The sequence below is a fragment of the Varanus komodoensis genome, unplaced genomic scaffold, assembly GCF_004798865.1.
Source record: "Varanus komodoensis strain SLA01 unplaced genomic scaffold, ASM479886v1 scaffold4, whole genome shotgun sequence".
Lineage (NCBI taxonomy): Eukaryota > Metazoa > Chordata > Lepidosauria > Squamata > Varanidae > Varanus > Varanus komodoensis.
The window spans coordinates 52,805,466-52,819,876 of NW_025335941.1; the positions used below are offsets into that span (position 1 = coordinate 52,805,466).

Here is a 14,411-nt window from a genome sequence, read left to right on the forward strand (position 1 = left end):
AGTAGAGCCAGGGGTCAGACTAGATGGCCTGGGAGACCCCTTCTGATTTGCTCTATTTCTGTGTTTCTGTGTTTTTATGAACAGGTTAGATGTTGAAATTACATGCTATGTTTCTATAATATCCCTTGGTACTTTGTTTCTTTCCTATGTATATATATATATTCTTTCTTTTATTTGTATCTTATTTAATTTTAAATTAAAATAAAATCTTACATTAAAATATATGCCATTTCAGCTCAGCAAAAGCTGCAGGACCTTTAATGAAAAGTCTACCCTTCATTTTTTTAAAATATTCAACTATGGGACCTTCCTATGAGAAAATAATGATACAGAGATTTTATTATGTCAGTATGTTCTGAAATTATGTAATATCATCTTCCTTACTTATTCATCTGAACAGTTGCAATAATGTCCAATCTAATACTCTTGCCTAATGAAGAAGCTTGCATGATTGCTAACCAGAGGATGTGGTCATAAATGAGTCAGAACAGAGAAGTGTCAACTGTTGTATAAATGGAGGATTCCCCAAGCACAAATAGACTAGGAGGAGAAAACACTCTTTTCAGAGGGAAGGCATGGCTGTGATGAAAAGAATGATGAGTCTTCCAATACTGCTGTTTCTGCTATTTGCCTTTACTTTTTCCTCTTTTGCTGCCCCAGTAGATCCAGACAAAAAAGATGCCAACCTGGATTTTGTTAAGGTAAATATTAACTCTGAGCAGCTGAAAGCTGCACTTTTCTGTACTTATGTTTTACTTTATTTGCTATGCAAAACTCTCTCTTGCCATGCTAGGACTAATTTAAAAAATCTTTGAATCTATCTACACCTCAATTATCTGCTTACTACAGATAGATCCAACCTTTCTTCCAAGGAGATCTGGGCTCCAGACGGGCTTCCCCCATTCTTAGCTACCCGTACTTCCAATCCTTCACTAAACCTAACCTCTGATTTGGGATATGGTTTGGAGATGATGCACCCTAGGAATTGCGGGGAGGAACTTTTCCATGCACATTTTCCCCCAAACTCTTAAGCTAGGTTGAGAAATGTCCAGTGGGTAACTGATGGATGTTTTCAGCAGAGGTGCGACCCCAGAGTTCCATGGCTGAACTCAACTTTCTGGCCACTACGGAATAGAACAATTCATATCCTGGCTTTCGAATGCTGCCTTTCTCATGCAGGGATTGTTGTATATCTTTGATTTAATGTGGGAAGTTACTGGTCTGAAAAGGCCTCCATGTTCACAATGGAGCAGGGCCAGGCCTATCATGAGGCAGAGAGAGACACTGGGGGGCAGCAGCAATGTGGTGGGGGAGAAAACTGTGTGCTACACAGCTCGCCCTGTGCTCCCTCAGCTGCCCTGCTGGCTTTGGATGTGATGAGGGACATGATCCCATTGCCAGCGCTGAAGAAAGAGTCAAGTCCAGTACGTAGAAGCCAAGGGGCCAGTAAAATGCCTTGGGCCAGCATTGCACTGAACATTTGCCACTGAAAAGAAGGTGTGTGGGGGATTTTAAAATAAGCTGCATAGGATGCTTCTTTATATTGAGTCCTACCGTTGGTTTTCTGTTCAGGATTTCCACAGGTTTGACATTTCAGCTCCCAGCAACCCCATGACTGGCCATGCTTGCAGGACTTTTGGACTTCTGGCAGTTGAAGTGCAAAACGAGGGCTACTTTTATCCACTCCTAGCCAACACAAGCTTTCCCCAACCTGGTACCTAGAATTAGTGGCCCTTGTCAAACTGGCTTGGATTAATGTGGGATATAGTCCAGAACATATGCAAGCACCAGGTTGGGGAATTCTGGTGTACCTTGGTTGGAGGTGACTCTAAAGGGATTCAAATGGGGGCTTGAAAAGGTTCTTGCCAAGCCACCTCTGGAGATGTTGGGGATTTCTTCTGGGAAGTTATGCATTCAGAGCACAAATGCTACCATTAAGATACGGCACATCCTCAGAATGATGTCCTGGAATCCATTATATCCCATTTATATTAAATACTGTATATGTTTAGAAACCCCCTTGCACATTGGTTCCAAATGTATTCTATGGTGTGTACACAACTGCATCATTCCCCAAGTGCAAGAGACATTGTGCTAGCAAAATCTAGGTTCTGAACGATGGACCTGTAGTTATAGAAACAGGTGTGCATTAAACTTCCATGACTGGTTGCACAAGTGCAGTGCACAACCATTTGTGTACCGAAGGATTTGATGGAACTCCATTAGTGCTGTTTAAGTTTTCAGAATAATGCTCTTGGCTACTGCCCTAAGATTGCATGTCTTGAACAGTTTTGTCTAGGCTTGCAACATTAAATACTGTTTCAGATTTTCTGTTATAAAAAGTGCAATCAATTTGTAAGAGATCTTGGCAGGACCCAAAAGGTCTAGCTAAGAACAGCCCATATGACTTGGGTGAATGCCTTCATACTTGTTTTGAACTGCAAGATCTTTATTGATAAGCTATATTGATATTGTTAGTATTTGCTGAAATTGGAAGGTCCTGAGCAAATTATGTTAAGGAAATCTGGCTACAGTCTTTGGAGTACAGCGTTTCCCCCTTGGTAGCTGTGAAACTGATGAACATACCTAGAGGGGTTTGCAAAATAAAAAGCAATGCTTATATTGCTGTCTATCTTTGCATGTCTAGGATGTAAGCCATTTCAATTTGTTCCTATCCCTCAAACTTGGCTACATGCATATACATGAGCAAAAGCTATGCAAATCTATGTTCTTCTTTGCCTTCTCTACTGATGGAGACTCTGGTTTAGCAATGTGTAAATGACCTCCCTACTTCAACTGCCTACCATGGGATTACTCAAAAGCAGTAACCCAAGCATTAGTCCTTGGAGCTTTGAGAATGCATGGGCACAATTACAAATTGGAAAGGAGTATTTGATGCTTGGTTGTCACTTATTGTTAGAAGGATGGCATGTCTTTGTAGTATCCTTAATGTCACATTGAGACCATATAGCCTCATGCATAAGGGCTGCTCATGATGAATCACACTGAAAGTGGGATAGGTTGTTTTGAATATAGTAAGGAGGAAAGACATCACCAAAAATGAAAAATGGGAGGAGGAGGAGGAGACAGATTGACATAAAAATTGCATGTGCAAATTTGCATATAAGGATGCACATTCAAGAAAAAAGTGGTATGATTTTAATAGAAATGTAGTGCTCCTCACTATAGCGTGGAAGATGGTGACTTGGTGGCTTGGGTGCCTTGCTCACTCCCCAGGTTCTGTTGATGGGCAGCTTCAAGGCCCAGCTCTTCCTTCTTCCTTCATTATCTTTAAACTGGCTTTGGACTGGGCAGCCCTTCACAGAGAGGATGCATTCAAACAGAGGACTGTCCTCTGTAAAAGAAAACACAAGGCCACCCTATCAATAGCTTAGTCTAGCATGTTGCTGTACCAGTCCATCAGCACCTATGATAGTATTTCAAACAGAAGCACTAGAGCATGGGTCCTCAGGCGATGGCCCACGGGCTGGATCCGGCCCGCCATGGCCATTCATCCAGCCCGTCCTAGCTCGCCACATGTGCGTGCACACACGCATGTGCGTGGCAAGGTGCCGCTTGCTCTCGAGGAGATCATTTTGGACTCGCTCAGAGAAAAGGATCTCCTTGTGAGCAAGCCGGCGTCTTGCCCCACTATTCAAAAAGTGCGAGGACCTCTGCACTAGAGGCTGGTGGGGGGTTTCATCTGCTCTGGGATCAAACAGACTTTTCAGGGAGCTGTCCATGGTGCTGCACCATCTCGCAATGCCCGCACTCCTTTCTGCCTTCACTGCACGAACATGTCATACCCTGGCACAGCACCGTCTTCGCAGATGGGTGCTGGAGAAATTTGCCAGCTCAGCAGTACTATGGGACAAACTGTCACCCTGTGCTGATGTTAGGGTACCCAGCTCTGTTCTTAGGATTGCTGTACAGCTTGGGACATCTAGGGATTTCCTAGAATCTAAGCATGTCACCCAAAGCCCATTTTGTGGAATTTTTAGCTTTTATTGAGAAATCAGATGTCTATTCCTCATATTTGACAGTGCAAAGAAAAAGGGACAAGCATTATCAGGTAACACTTTGTCCGGTTATATAGAAAGAAGTAAGCCTGGTTCTACCTCCCAGTGATTTAGCTAATAAGTGAAATTAATTAATGCACTGTTATAACTCTGTTATAACCTTCAGAGCACATTCTGGGCAAGCAAGGAAGAAAAGACAGGATCTATTTTCCTGGGAAATGCAAGATCCCAGATACTCGGGGACATCTGTTAGATCTATTACTTTTTCTTTTAATTTAGTATATTCGTTCCTTCATACTTTCTGTTTGTCTGTTTCCCTATCAGAAATATTTAAATAACTTCTACTCTCAAGAAAGTGAGATCGGTGGATCATTCTTCATGGATGACAATGTCTCTTTGACTGAAAAACTCAAGAAAATGCAGATATTTTTTGGGCTGAATGTCACTGGACAAGCTGACACTGAAACGGTTGAAGTGATGATGAAACCCAGGTGTGGAGTACCTGACTTGGACTCATTCACCCTCACTGAAGGGGAACCAAAATGGGACAAGAATGAAATCACATACAGGTAAAAGTTTAAGATGATTTTTTAATGGGAGATACAGGTTTTGAGGCATGATAGACAAACATGACTTTTAAGGCACAATTCTATGCATGTTTAGACAGAAAAAAAATCCTATAGCTCCCACCATTCCTGGGTTTTCTATATGTAGGATTGTTATTGTTGTTTGATCTCATGGAAGTCCTGAAACAGCTGAGTAAAGAGTTTTCCTGAAGCTACGTACTGGCCATCAGACTGGGCAAAATCTAAAGGTAGCCAGTGCCAGCAAAGTAGCAGGAACGGGGGTTGTTTTGATGGCCAACCTAGACAATTTTGCACTTAAGAGTCACATTTGTTGCTCACATTTGTTTGAAATAGCAACTGCCGAAGATACAAGACTGCAGCTGTGGCTTGAACTCTCCACTCCCTACTAGCTGTAGTCCTGATCATTACGGGTGCCTCCCAGCACTGTTCTTTGCATTTCAAAAAACCAAACGAAATAAAACTACAACACATGCAATGCAAAGAAATATTTAGTTTTCTGTGCATCTTGGTTCGTAGTGGGAAAAGGTAGAGATAAACGTCCCACTACACTAGGGGACAGAACTTACAGCCCAAGGGCTGAATTCAGTCTGAGAGTTCTTGGAGGGTCATATCCCAGTGGTAAATAAGGCTGAAGTCAAAGGGCAGCCAACTCACCTGTCCCCCAAAATGCCAGAATCCTTTAGTGTAAAACTCTCTTTACCAGTAACTAAGTCTTAAGAGAGGCATTTCAACTTTTCTGAATGGAAGAAAAAGTGTGCAAAACCCAGGAAACCTTCACATGACACATGCTTGAAGAAAAGGGAACCCCAAAAGGCCAAGTAAGGATTCCCTGAAAGGCCAGATTTGTTGAGCCAGAGGTTCTGAACCCCTGCTCTACACTCACATAAGGTTTTGCCTGTGCCTAAAGGATTTCTTAGGATTGGGCTTTTCTATCCCAAATCAGCATCTTGTTTCATGTTCAGGTGCCCAAAGGAATTCATTTGCTTTGTTCCCTTTTAAAGGATTATGAGTCGCACCACAGATATGCATTCATCTCAGGTGGACAAAGCAATCCAGAAAGCATTCGAAGTCTGGAGCAATGTGTCCCCTCTGACATTCAGAGAGGTCACTGATGGAAAAGAAGAAGCAGATATAATGATCTCGTTTGAAAGAAGAGGTAACTGGACAGCATTATGAGTTACCGTGTGTCATGGGTTTGTTTTTGTTTCCTAAAACCCAACTGAACTCATTCATTTTCCTCCTTTTTCAGCCCACGGTGATAATTCTCCATTTGATGGCCCTGATGGGATACTAGCACATGCCTTTCAGCCAGGAAAGTTCATTGGTGGAGATGCCCATTTTGATCTGGATGAACTTTGGACACATAAGGGTCCAAAAGGTACATTTATATGACTTTCACTTAACAGTAAGCATGATTTTTTAAAAAATGCAAATTATGGGTCGATGGACCAGACTGACCAGTTGAACCAAGCTGAAAGGCCCAATGCTGTCAAGGCATGGGGCTCCAGCTTTCCTCTGATACCTTCTACCTCACCCACTTTCCTGTCCTCTGTGGACATGGAAAGTAGAACTCCTCCAGAACCTGCCAGACCAGTCCTCCAAGCCCTGGCTGAATTGTGCAGGTAAATCTGCATGTTATCTCCAGCCACTGATAGCCCCAAGAAGAAAACTTGTACCAATGGGAACGTTTTCTTCTCTATCCAATGGGATCGAGATATCTCTGTCTTTGGGACAGGGAAAGTTTTCATCAAGACTGTGTTAGGCAAAGGTTAACCTCACCCTTATATTTATGAGGGGGAACCTGATAGCGTAAATGCATCCACACAATTAGCTATTCAGTTTGGTCTTTAGTTGTCACTAATGCCTGCTTTATTGTGGCCCACAGTCTCTACATGCTAGTCGGTGTTCTTCCTCTGGGCCACAGTTCTTTGTAGCATATTAAATTAGCACCCCCTTGCTCCATTTCAGCACATTTTTCTTCCTTTGAAACATGAAGCATTCTTGTCTGTTGCTTAGGTCGCAACCTGTTTCTTGTTGCTGCCCATGAGTTCGGACATTCGTTGGGTCTCTCTCACTCCTCCGATCCTGGAGCACTGATGTTCCCCACCTACTCTTACACAGAGCCTAGTTTATTCCGGCTTCCTCAGGATGATATTAATGGCATCCAAGCTATTTATGGTAAGAGTAAGACTAATAAAATCTTACATGCAATCAAATACATTTTACCAAAAACTATTTATTTTTCAGTTTACCCAGAATTAGGGATGGGCAAACTTGTCAAATTCGGTTTTCCTTGTTTTCTTCTTTGTGTGGTTATTTTAATTTTGAAATTTGTTTCAGCCATACTCTAAGATTTTTTAAAAGATTACATGAACAACCATCAGCATTGTTCTGCATGTTTCTTTTAATACATTTATTTGGGCATATTTTTGCTTAATCTATACATTTTTGTAAGCAAATTTTTGGTATAGTGTTTCAGAAGATTATTTTCTCTAATTTATATATCTTCCTAAACATTTTTTTACCTGACTGCAAAATTCAGAGAAGTGTGCATTTTGAAGAATCATTATTTTTGGTTCACATAATGCTCTGATAATGTGAAAATGGGTACATTCACATTAAGACTGAAATATGAATTGAATGAATTTGATCTGCTTTTCTAACTGCAATATAATGGAGCACACACAAACATTTTAAGAAGAATGGTGAATCGTCCACTAGTATCCTTCCATAGATCCCTTTAATTTTAGAATGGCTCACACAGGAGAATATTTTGACAGATTTTGCCCACACATTATTGCATAAAAAACAGCCTCATTTACGAAAGATCAAATGTCTTAATTGTTTACATTGCAGCTGGAAGTTCCCTTCACCACCTGAACTGAACTGGTCAAAAAGTGAATGCCCATATTTTGGATTGTTCTTACTGTCCACTTAATGTGTTGTTTCTCATGACTTTAGGAAAAACAGATAGCCCAATACAACCCACTGGACCCACAACACCAGAAGCTTGTGATCCAAGTACCAGTTTTGATGCTATCGCCACTTTTCGTGGAGAAATGATGTTCTTTAAGGACAGGTAAATCACTTTCTTAAGAACAATGCACCAATCTGGATAATTTGTTCCATCAAAATAGGAGTTAAGGCAACTGAGATTCAAATCAAAGCAACCCAGCAAGCTGGCTGAGCTCTTGTAAGACAAGGACACAACCAGCTCTTGGCAAGAAAAGTCAAGACAACCCAGCAAGCTGGCTGGGCTTCTTCATTATTTGAAATGGACACACCAGCCTTCATAGATGCAACGGAACTAAGACATGGTCAGAATGAATGGGAACGCCCTTGAATTAGAGCAATTCCCCTGAAATAGACCGCAGGTTAGGAGCAAAGAATTAAAAATTGAGCACAGTGGGAGGAATATCCAGCTGTATTCTTGCTGCATAGCATGAGGAGCTGCCTTCTGGGACAAATAAAAACTACCAGACATAAAGGAACATATATTAGACAAACAAATGTGTTAAGTCAGGCAGTCACCAAAACCGTTTTATTTCTGATGCTGCTAAATATAGTTTTATTCACTTCCCTGACTAACCAGCTATGATTTATTTGGCACAATCTGATTTTACAGGTTGCAGTTGCCACATACGTAACTACCAACCATTGCCACTCAATGGGCTTGAAGAGAAAAATGCATGCAGATTTCCCATTAACTCCTATGGGCCAAGAAAATGGATCCATGCTGTACAGGCAACTGGCTTCCCCTCAGGGAGAGACTGTAGCTCAGCGGGCAGGAACAAGTTTTTAATGCAAAATGTCCCAGGCCCTGCTGCAGCAGACCAAACCAACGGGTGCCTCAACACTGCTAAACCAAAAGCAAAGGAAAATCCATGAAAAGCAAGGAAGCAGACAATGCTTTTCCTGCACTTTCCCCTTAGAAGATGCTTTCCTTCCCACTGCATGTCTACTATTTAAGATTCCCAGGTCCAAAAATGCAGCTTGGTGAACAGATGCAAGAATTGTCCAGGCACAAGTCAAATGAATTGCCAGGAATAGCAGTTTGATATTGCCACATGTCTGGATTGTGCCAAAATAATTCAAAGACCTTGATCTCTCACCCTCCCTCTCCCTCTCCCTCTCCCACACACACTGTGGAAAAAAGTCTTATACAGAGTCAGACCAGTTTGGGGATGACAGGATCTTTAGACCAACACAACTGGAAGGCCCCAGATTGGTGGGAAGGGGTGATCTATGCCATCTCTTGCCTTTCAGGTTTTGAGACATGCGTCTTTCTCAGATATACCTGGGCAAGGCTGAAAAGGTTTGCATGCAAAGCCGTTTTGGGTTAGACTTTAGGGAAAGTGTCATGAGTGTTCTCGCAAAAGGACTGCCACAATGAGGCTAAAAGAAAAGCAGCTGGCCCAAGAACCTAAGGGCAAGGCTAAGTTGATGGCTCGGCACTGGAATGCAAAAGCACTCTTTTGTGCCCAAATAAAGATAGTATTGGAGGGCAGCTGTTTGCTTTGCAGATGCCAACCTGCCAGTTAAAAAAAAATAAATTCTTAAGAAATAAAATAACTATCAGAAGACACAGGAAGTCTGGTGGCTGCCGAGGAGTCTGCAGACACCTGGGTTTCCATGAGCACCAGGTTGGAGCACAAGGTACAAAGCATTTGTTCTCCCAATGAGCTTAGGGTCCTTTCCAAGTTCCTGATGTATTCACCTTACTTGCTGTGATGTAAGATGCTTTTCTTTCTAAGATCCTGAATGTTCCAATGTGCTTCTTTCATTTTAAAATTAGGCATTTCTGGCGTAAACACCCTCAAACAGGAGTGGAACTCATATTCATCTCCCTGTTTTGGCCAGCTCTGCCCTCCAAAATAGATGCTGCTTATGAAAATTATGAAACAGACCAAGTTTTTCTTTTCAAAGGTGAGTGGTGAACTCGTTCAAGGTGGTGGCCTTCCTGAGGCTTACAGCATACCAACAATATAAACATACTAATAGGATCGTATCAAATAAAGACAGTTGTTTAAATAAAACAATTTAAGTAAAATACAGCTTCTCCATCAGCAGAAAATAACATACAGGTTTCCAAAGCCAAGAAGAATTCCAAAGCATAGGGCCCAACACGGTGAAGGCCTTATCTATAGTACCTACCAATCTACATAATCTTGGTGGCAAGCAAGGGAAGAGAGGCTCCAAAGGTGACCTTAAAATACAGATCTTAAATCTGCACAGGTATCCAGAGGCATTTTACCATCAGAGGAACCCACAACCCCATGCATTGGTAAAATGTTAGTTTTGTAAAAATTTGCAATACTGTGGGTATTAAAATGAATATTTTAAATGTTATTTGAATGTGGCTACATAAATCACTTGTGGGTTTAGAAAAATTCTTACCAGTGTAGATAGATTGCAAATGAATGAAAAAGCTATAAATTAGCTTCTCCCATCTCTTAGAACCATCATGTACGCTTCACTTTTGAGCAGTTGGTTATTGCTGTATAAGCAAGGGAAAGAAGCCACACTACCAACTGTTATTTCCATATTCCATATTCTGCAGTAAAGTATCTCATCACCTGGGTGTTGTTTGCACTTCCATTACAGGGGACTGAAAAAACTCTTTCCTGTCTTTGATTTCCTGCTGTGATGAGAACCATAATATTGCCCCCTGCATTGTCTTTGCATTAAATACAGGAAAATAAAGCATGGAGCCTATTTCTGCTCAGCAGGACAGAAAGACTTAAATTATCCTCTAGAACAATCTATGTGCACTCTTGCTCTCTCAAACTCTCTCTCAGGAGAAAAAGCAGTAAATTACTGCTTGAACATTAAGGAGGTTTTGAATTCAAAACTAGCTTCCTTTTATGGAATGATCACCCCACTGAGCCTTGCCTGGTGCCAACATCCTCTCTGCACAAAATTAGCACTGCCTTTTACTCTTTAGCTTTAATACCATATCATGTCTGGTCTAGTTAAACAGGCCTATTTTTTCTTTTTATTGAAATAGTTGTGTTTGTGTAAACTGTTTTTAAATTATATATATTAAAATACTGTGATGTTTTTGTAACAATGGTATTTTCTGCTCATTTTCATCACTGCACATGTGCTTCACGCATTGCTGGGAACTCCCCAGGAGAGCCTTGACTATTGGGCAGGGTAGAAATAACCAGAGCAAAAACTTCAAAGAGACGAATCTTTGCAGGAAGGACATTTTAACTTTCCTTAACCGTAAATCAACTTTCACTGCAGGAAATAAATATTGGGTTCTAAATGGATACGATGTCCTGCCTGGCTATCCTCAGAACATCTACCACTTGGGCTTCTCCAGAAATGTGAAGAAGATTGATGCTGCATTTAGTGACCCAGACTCTGGGAAGACCTATTTCTTTGTGGGCAACAAATACTGGAGGTATGGCTGAATGGTCCGCCGTCCTGACTTGACATCCTTGCTACATGATCGCTCTTTGAAAGGAGGACTGGGAGCCTGAATTTAGTCCCATCCTTACTTCATGCACGCTGAACGTCTCACTGATGGGATTTTAACCCATCAGCGAGGTTTTCAGGTGATGCGTTGGATTAAGCCGGCCTCTGCAGCCTGGCATCCTCCATTTGCATCGGGCTGTAACTCCCAGCATGCCATGGCTGGCTGGGGTATGTTGGGAGCTGCAGTCGAACCCATGTGGAGGGTACACAGGATGGGGAAGGCGTGTATTAGAGTACTGCGGCAGGTTGAAAGTCTTTGGTAGCAGTTACTGTGCTGTCGGTTCTTATGGTTCCTACATGAAGGACATTGCAAGTTCACTGCCCTGGGTAAAGGTGGTGAATTGCTCTGTTTGAATGGCACTGATGACCTTAAAACTTCTAGGGCTACTAGACTTCCATAATTTGCAAATGAATATGGAGAAAAATGCACTCAGATGTTGTTCTTCCTGCTGCAAAGGAAACAAAAACAAAAACTACCAACTCTTTGTTACATGTCACTTTACTTTCATGCCATATGATTGTAGATATTAATGTTTTAGGGATTAATTTAATGTGTCATTCCATTTGTTTTGGATTTTCTACCAAACAAGCTGATGTAGTTATAATAGTGATATTATTACTATTTCCCTGAATAGTGAATAAAACATCACTTGCACAAAAAGCTGTTTAAAAAATCACTAAGTAATATGATATTGTTGTTGTTCAGATATGATGAAATAAGACGATCCATGGAAAAGGGCTACCCAAGATTTATAGCCAAAGATTTTCCAGGCGTGAAGCCCAGAATTGATGCTGCTTTAAATCATGAAGGTAAGTAAAGAAATGGACTGGCATAATTATCATTGGAGAAATAAGAACAATATGCATCCTTCTATGACTTTAAGAAAGTCACATGTATTATTCAAATATGCATTTCCAGTTAAAGAATAAGTGAGGAACTTATCTTCTGAGTGCAGAAGTGTGGAAGCAGCAATCTGGAGGGACCAGTTACAAAAGGCTCCTCCTACCCCATTTTATGTTTTAGTTCTGATGCAATGCTAACTCACAGCTTACCCTTCCGCAAATGCGCTTGCTCTGTTCTCAGCTCATGCTGTTTCCTCACCTGTCCCCTCCTTTAGCATGACTGTGAGGCAACAGGATTGTTCCTCTTCCTGGTTCCCTAAACCAACCTGAATTTATCATTATGTCCAAACTGGGAACTCTGATTAGTTTAAATGAGAGTTGGGATTCAGTTTGAAACTGACTTATTTCAATAAACTATGGATGGTTAATGCTGGGTTTGTGAAGTGAAACTGAATGGTAGGAGATTCAGAAGAGTTGAAAGGAAATATTTCATCACACAGGCCCATAGAAAGCTATGGATTTCACTGCCATGTATTATAGTGGTGGCTACAAACTTGGAAGGCTGAAACACAGAATTAAACGAAGTCAGGGAGGATGAGGCCATAGATGTTTGATGGTCATGATGCAGAATGTTCCTGCCATGCTCCCTTGTGACTGCAGATTAAATGCCCCGTAAGGAACATACAGGGTTGCTTGGCACTTCTGCCCACCTGTTCACATGCTCCCAATCTGCATCAGAGGTGTGATGCTCCAGGTCAAGAAAGTGGGGAGTTTGCACTAGGAAAGTCAGAGAGATCTGAAGTGCATCTAAATGAGTTCAAATTCCTGGGAATCTGACCTGCACATTTTGCAGCTGACCAGATTTTTCCTTTGGGTTCTGTAGCTTGCAGAACATTTTTTTGCTTCTGGGTTTGGGATGTGAATTGAGGCTAATGCAAATTGGTGCTAGCAAAATACTGTTCGGGTGACCAAGGAACTGCAAAGGGGAGGCATGGCTGCCCCAAAACTCTGCAAAGATGCATACTGTAGACATATGCCAGAAGTAATGAAAATGCTCTACCCACGACAATTAGAGAAGGGGAGAGGAAGCAGAGATTATAAGCCCAATACGCAGCAGTTAAAGTGAACCAGAACTGTTGCAACATGGGAGGTTACACTTCCCATAACAATTCAGGAACTCTCTCTCTATTGCAAATGTAGCCCAAGACCAAAGCTACCTTAAAGCCACAAAGTTCACAATTTTACCTGAGCTTAGAGGTAGAAATAAAGGCATAATTTTAATCATCCCATATGTCTTCTTTTTAACGTATATAACCAAATATTCCTTAAACACAAGATTCTAAATCTGTGCAGAGAAGGATTTGTTTTGATTTGTTCGAAGAAAGAGGGTAGGGTTTGGTAGGGTTTTTCTTTGTTTTAATTTATTCCTGTTTCTTTCTCTTTTTCAGGCTATATCTACTTCTTCCAGGGAAGCCGCATGATCCAGTTTGACCCGAACAGAAAACGTGTTGTTAATTCTAGTCAAAGGAGCAACAGCTGGCTGAATTGTTAAACTATTTAACTTGCCCTCTTTTATTATTAGTTAAAGTTGCTGCCGTGCCTGATCCTGATCTCAAGTTTTATTGAGAACTCAGCAATAAATATGTGGCATTACTTTCACACCCAAACTTAAAGTAGTGCGGGCTGAATAACCCCCCAGTAACTGGAATGGGTGAACAAGCAATTCTGAATTATTAAGGCTCTTCTTTTATCATCTCAGAGATCACTGGTATGGGTAAAATATGAAGGATTTTTCAAATAGAAAAAATGCACATGTTTTAGACACACACTTTCCCACATTTATTAAAATGCACAACTGTATCTTTTAAAGTTAAACATTCACATTTTAAAGTGAACATCTTTCCAAAAAGGACACATTTTGCCAACATAATTGCAAAATTACAAAATTAAAAATTACATAAGAATTTTCCTGGAAAATGCAATTGCCTTTGTGCTCACACTCAGGGGTGCAAGTCAGGCATTTTTGTAAGGTTTTCAAGTGTAAATGGAATTCTCGTATAATCTGACTGCTCACATGCTCTGTAACAGGTTTGATTTTTTCACCTCCATAAAGTGCTTATTACGGACAAAATAGCTGAGTGTTTCTTTTGTTTTTACTCCATACAAATGCTTAATACACAAGACTGTATCTCTGTATTCTCAGTTAAATAAATTAATCAACCCAGAATAACTACTCTGCTGTGTTTTTAAAAGATCATGAATATCTCCCATTCAACCCATAAGTCCTTCTTTGAAAGCATAGAAGTTCACTCCTCTATCATTCTTTGGCCTGACTCACACATTTATATGCATATCCCTCAATTTGTCATGGATGCTGTCATTCAGACATGAATATGCATGTGCAGGAGATGAATGGACCATTCACCATCCTGATTCTGAGTGTAAACTTATGATTAAAGTAATCTGCATAATGTGCTGA

The 14,411-nt window shown here is 41.0% G+C and overlaps 1 protein-coding gene across 1 annotated transcript; it reads left to right on the top strand.

Moving 5' to 3' along the window:
• Positions 1-548: 548 nt before the first annotated feature.
• On the top strand, positions 549-14,159 carry LOC123029456 (interstitial collagenase-like). The gene is made up of 10 exons (XM_044442487.1): positions 549-701; positions 4,344-4,588; positions 5,608-5,762; positions 5,856-5,984; positions 6,623-6,784; positions 7,568-7,685; positions 9,402-9,532; positions 10,856-11,015; positions 11,796-11,899; positions 13,381-14,159. Exons 1-10 carry the CDS (start codon positions 576-578, stop codon positions 13,482-13,484), a joined length of 1,434 nt encoding a protein of 477 aa, XP_044298422.1. The 5' UTR covers positions 549-575; the 3' UTR covers positions 13,485-14,159.
• Positions 14,160-14,411: the final 252 nt, after the last annotated feature.

Coding starts and splice junctions, on each gene's coding strand:
- LOC123029456 (XM_044442487.1), top strand. CDS start 576: ATGGCTGTGATGAAAAGAATGATGAGTCTTCCAATACTGCTGTTTCTG. Junction 7,686..9,401: donor ATGATGTTCTTTAAGGACAG/GTAAATCACTTT, acceptor TTTTAAAATTAG/GCATTTCTGGCGTAAACACC. Junction 11,016..11,795: donor GTGGGCAACAAATACTGGAG/GTATGGCTGAAT, acceptor GTTGTTGTTCAG/ATATGATGAAATAAGACGAT.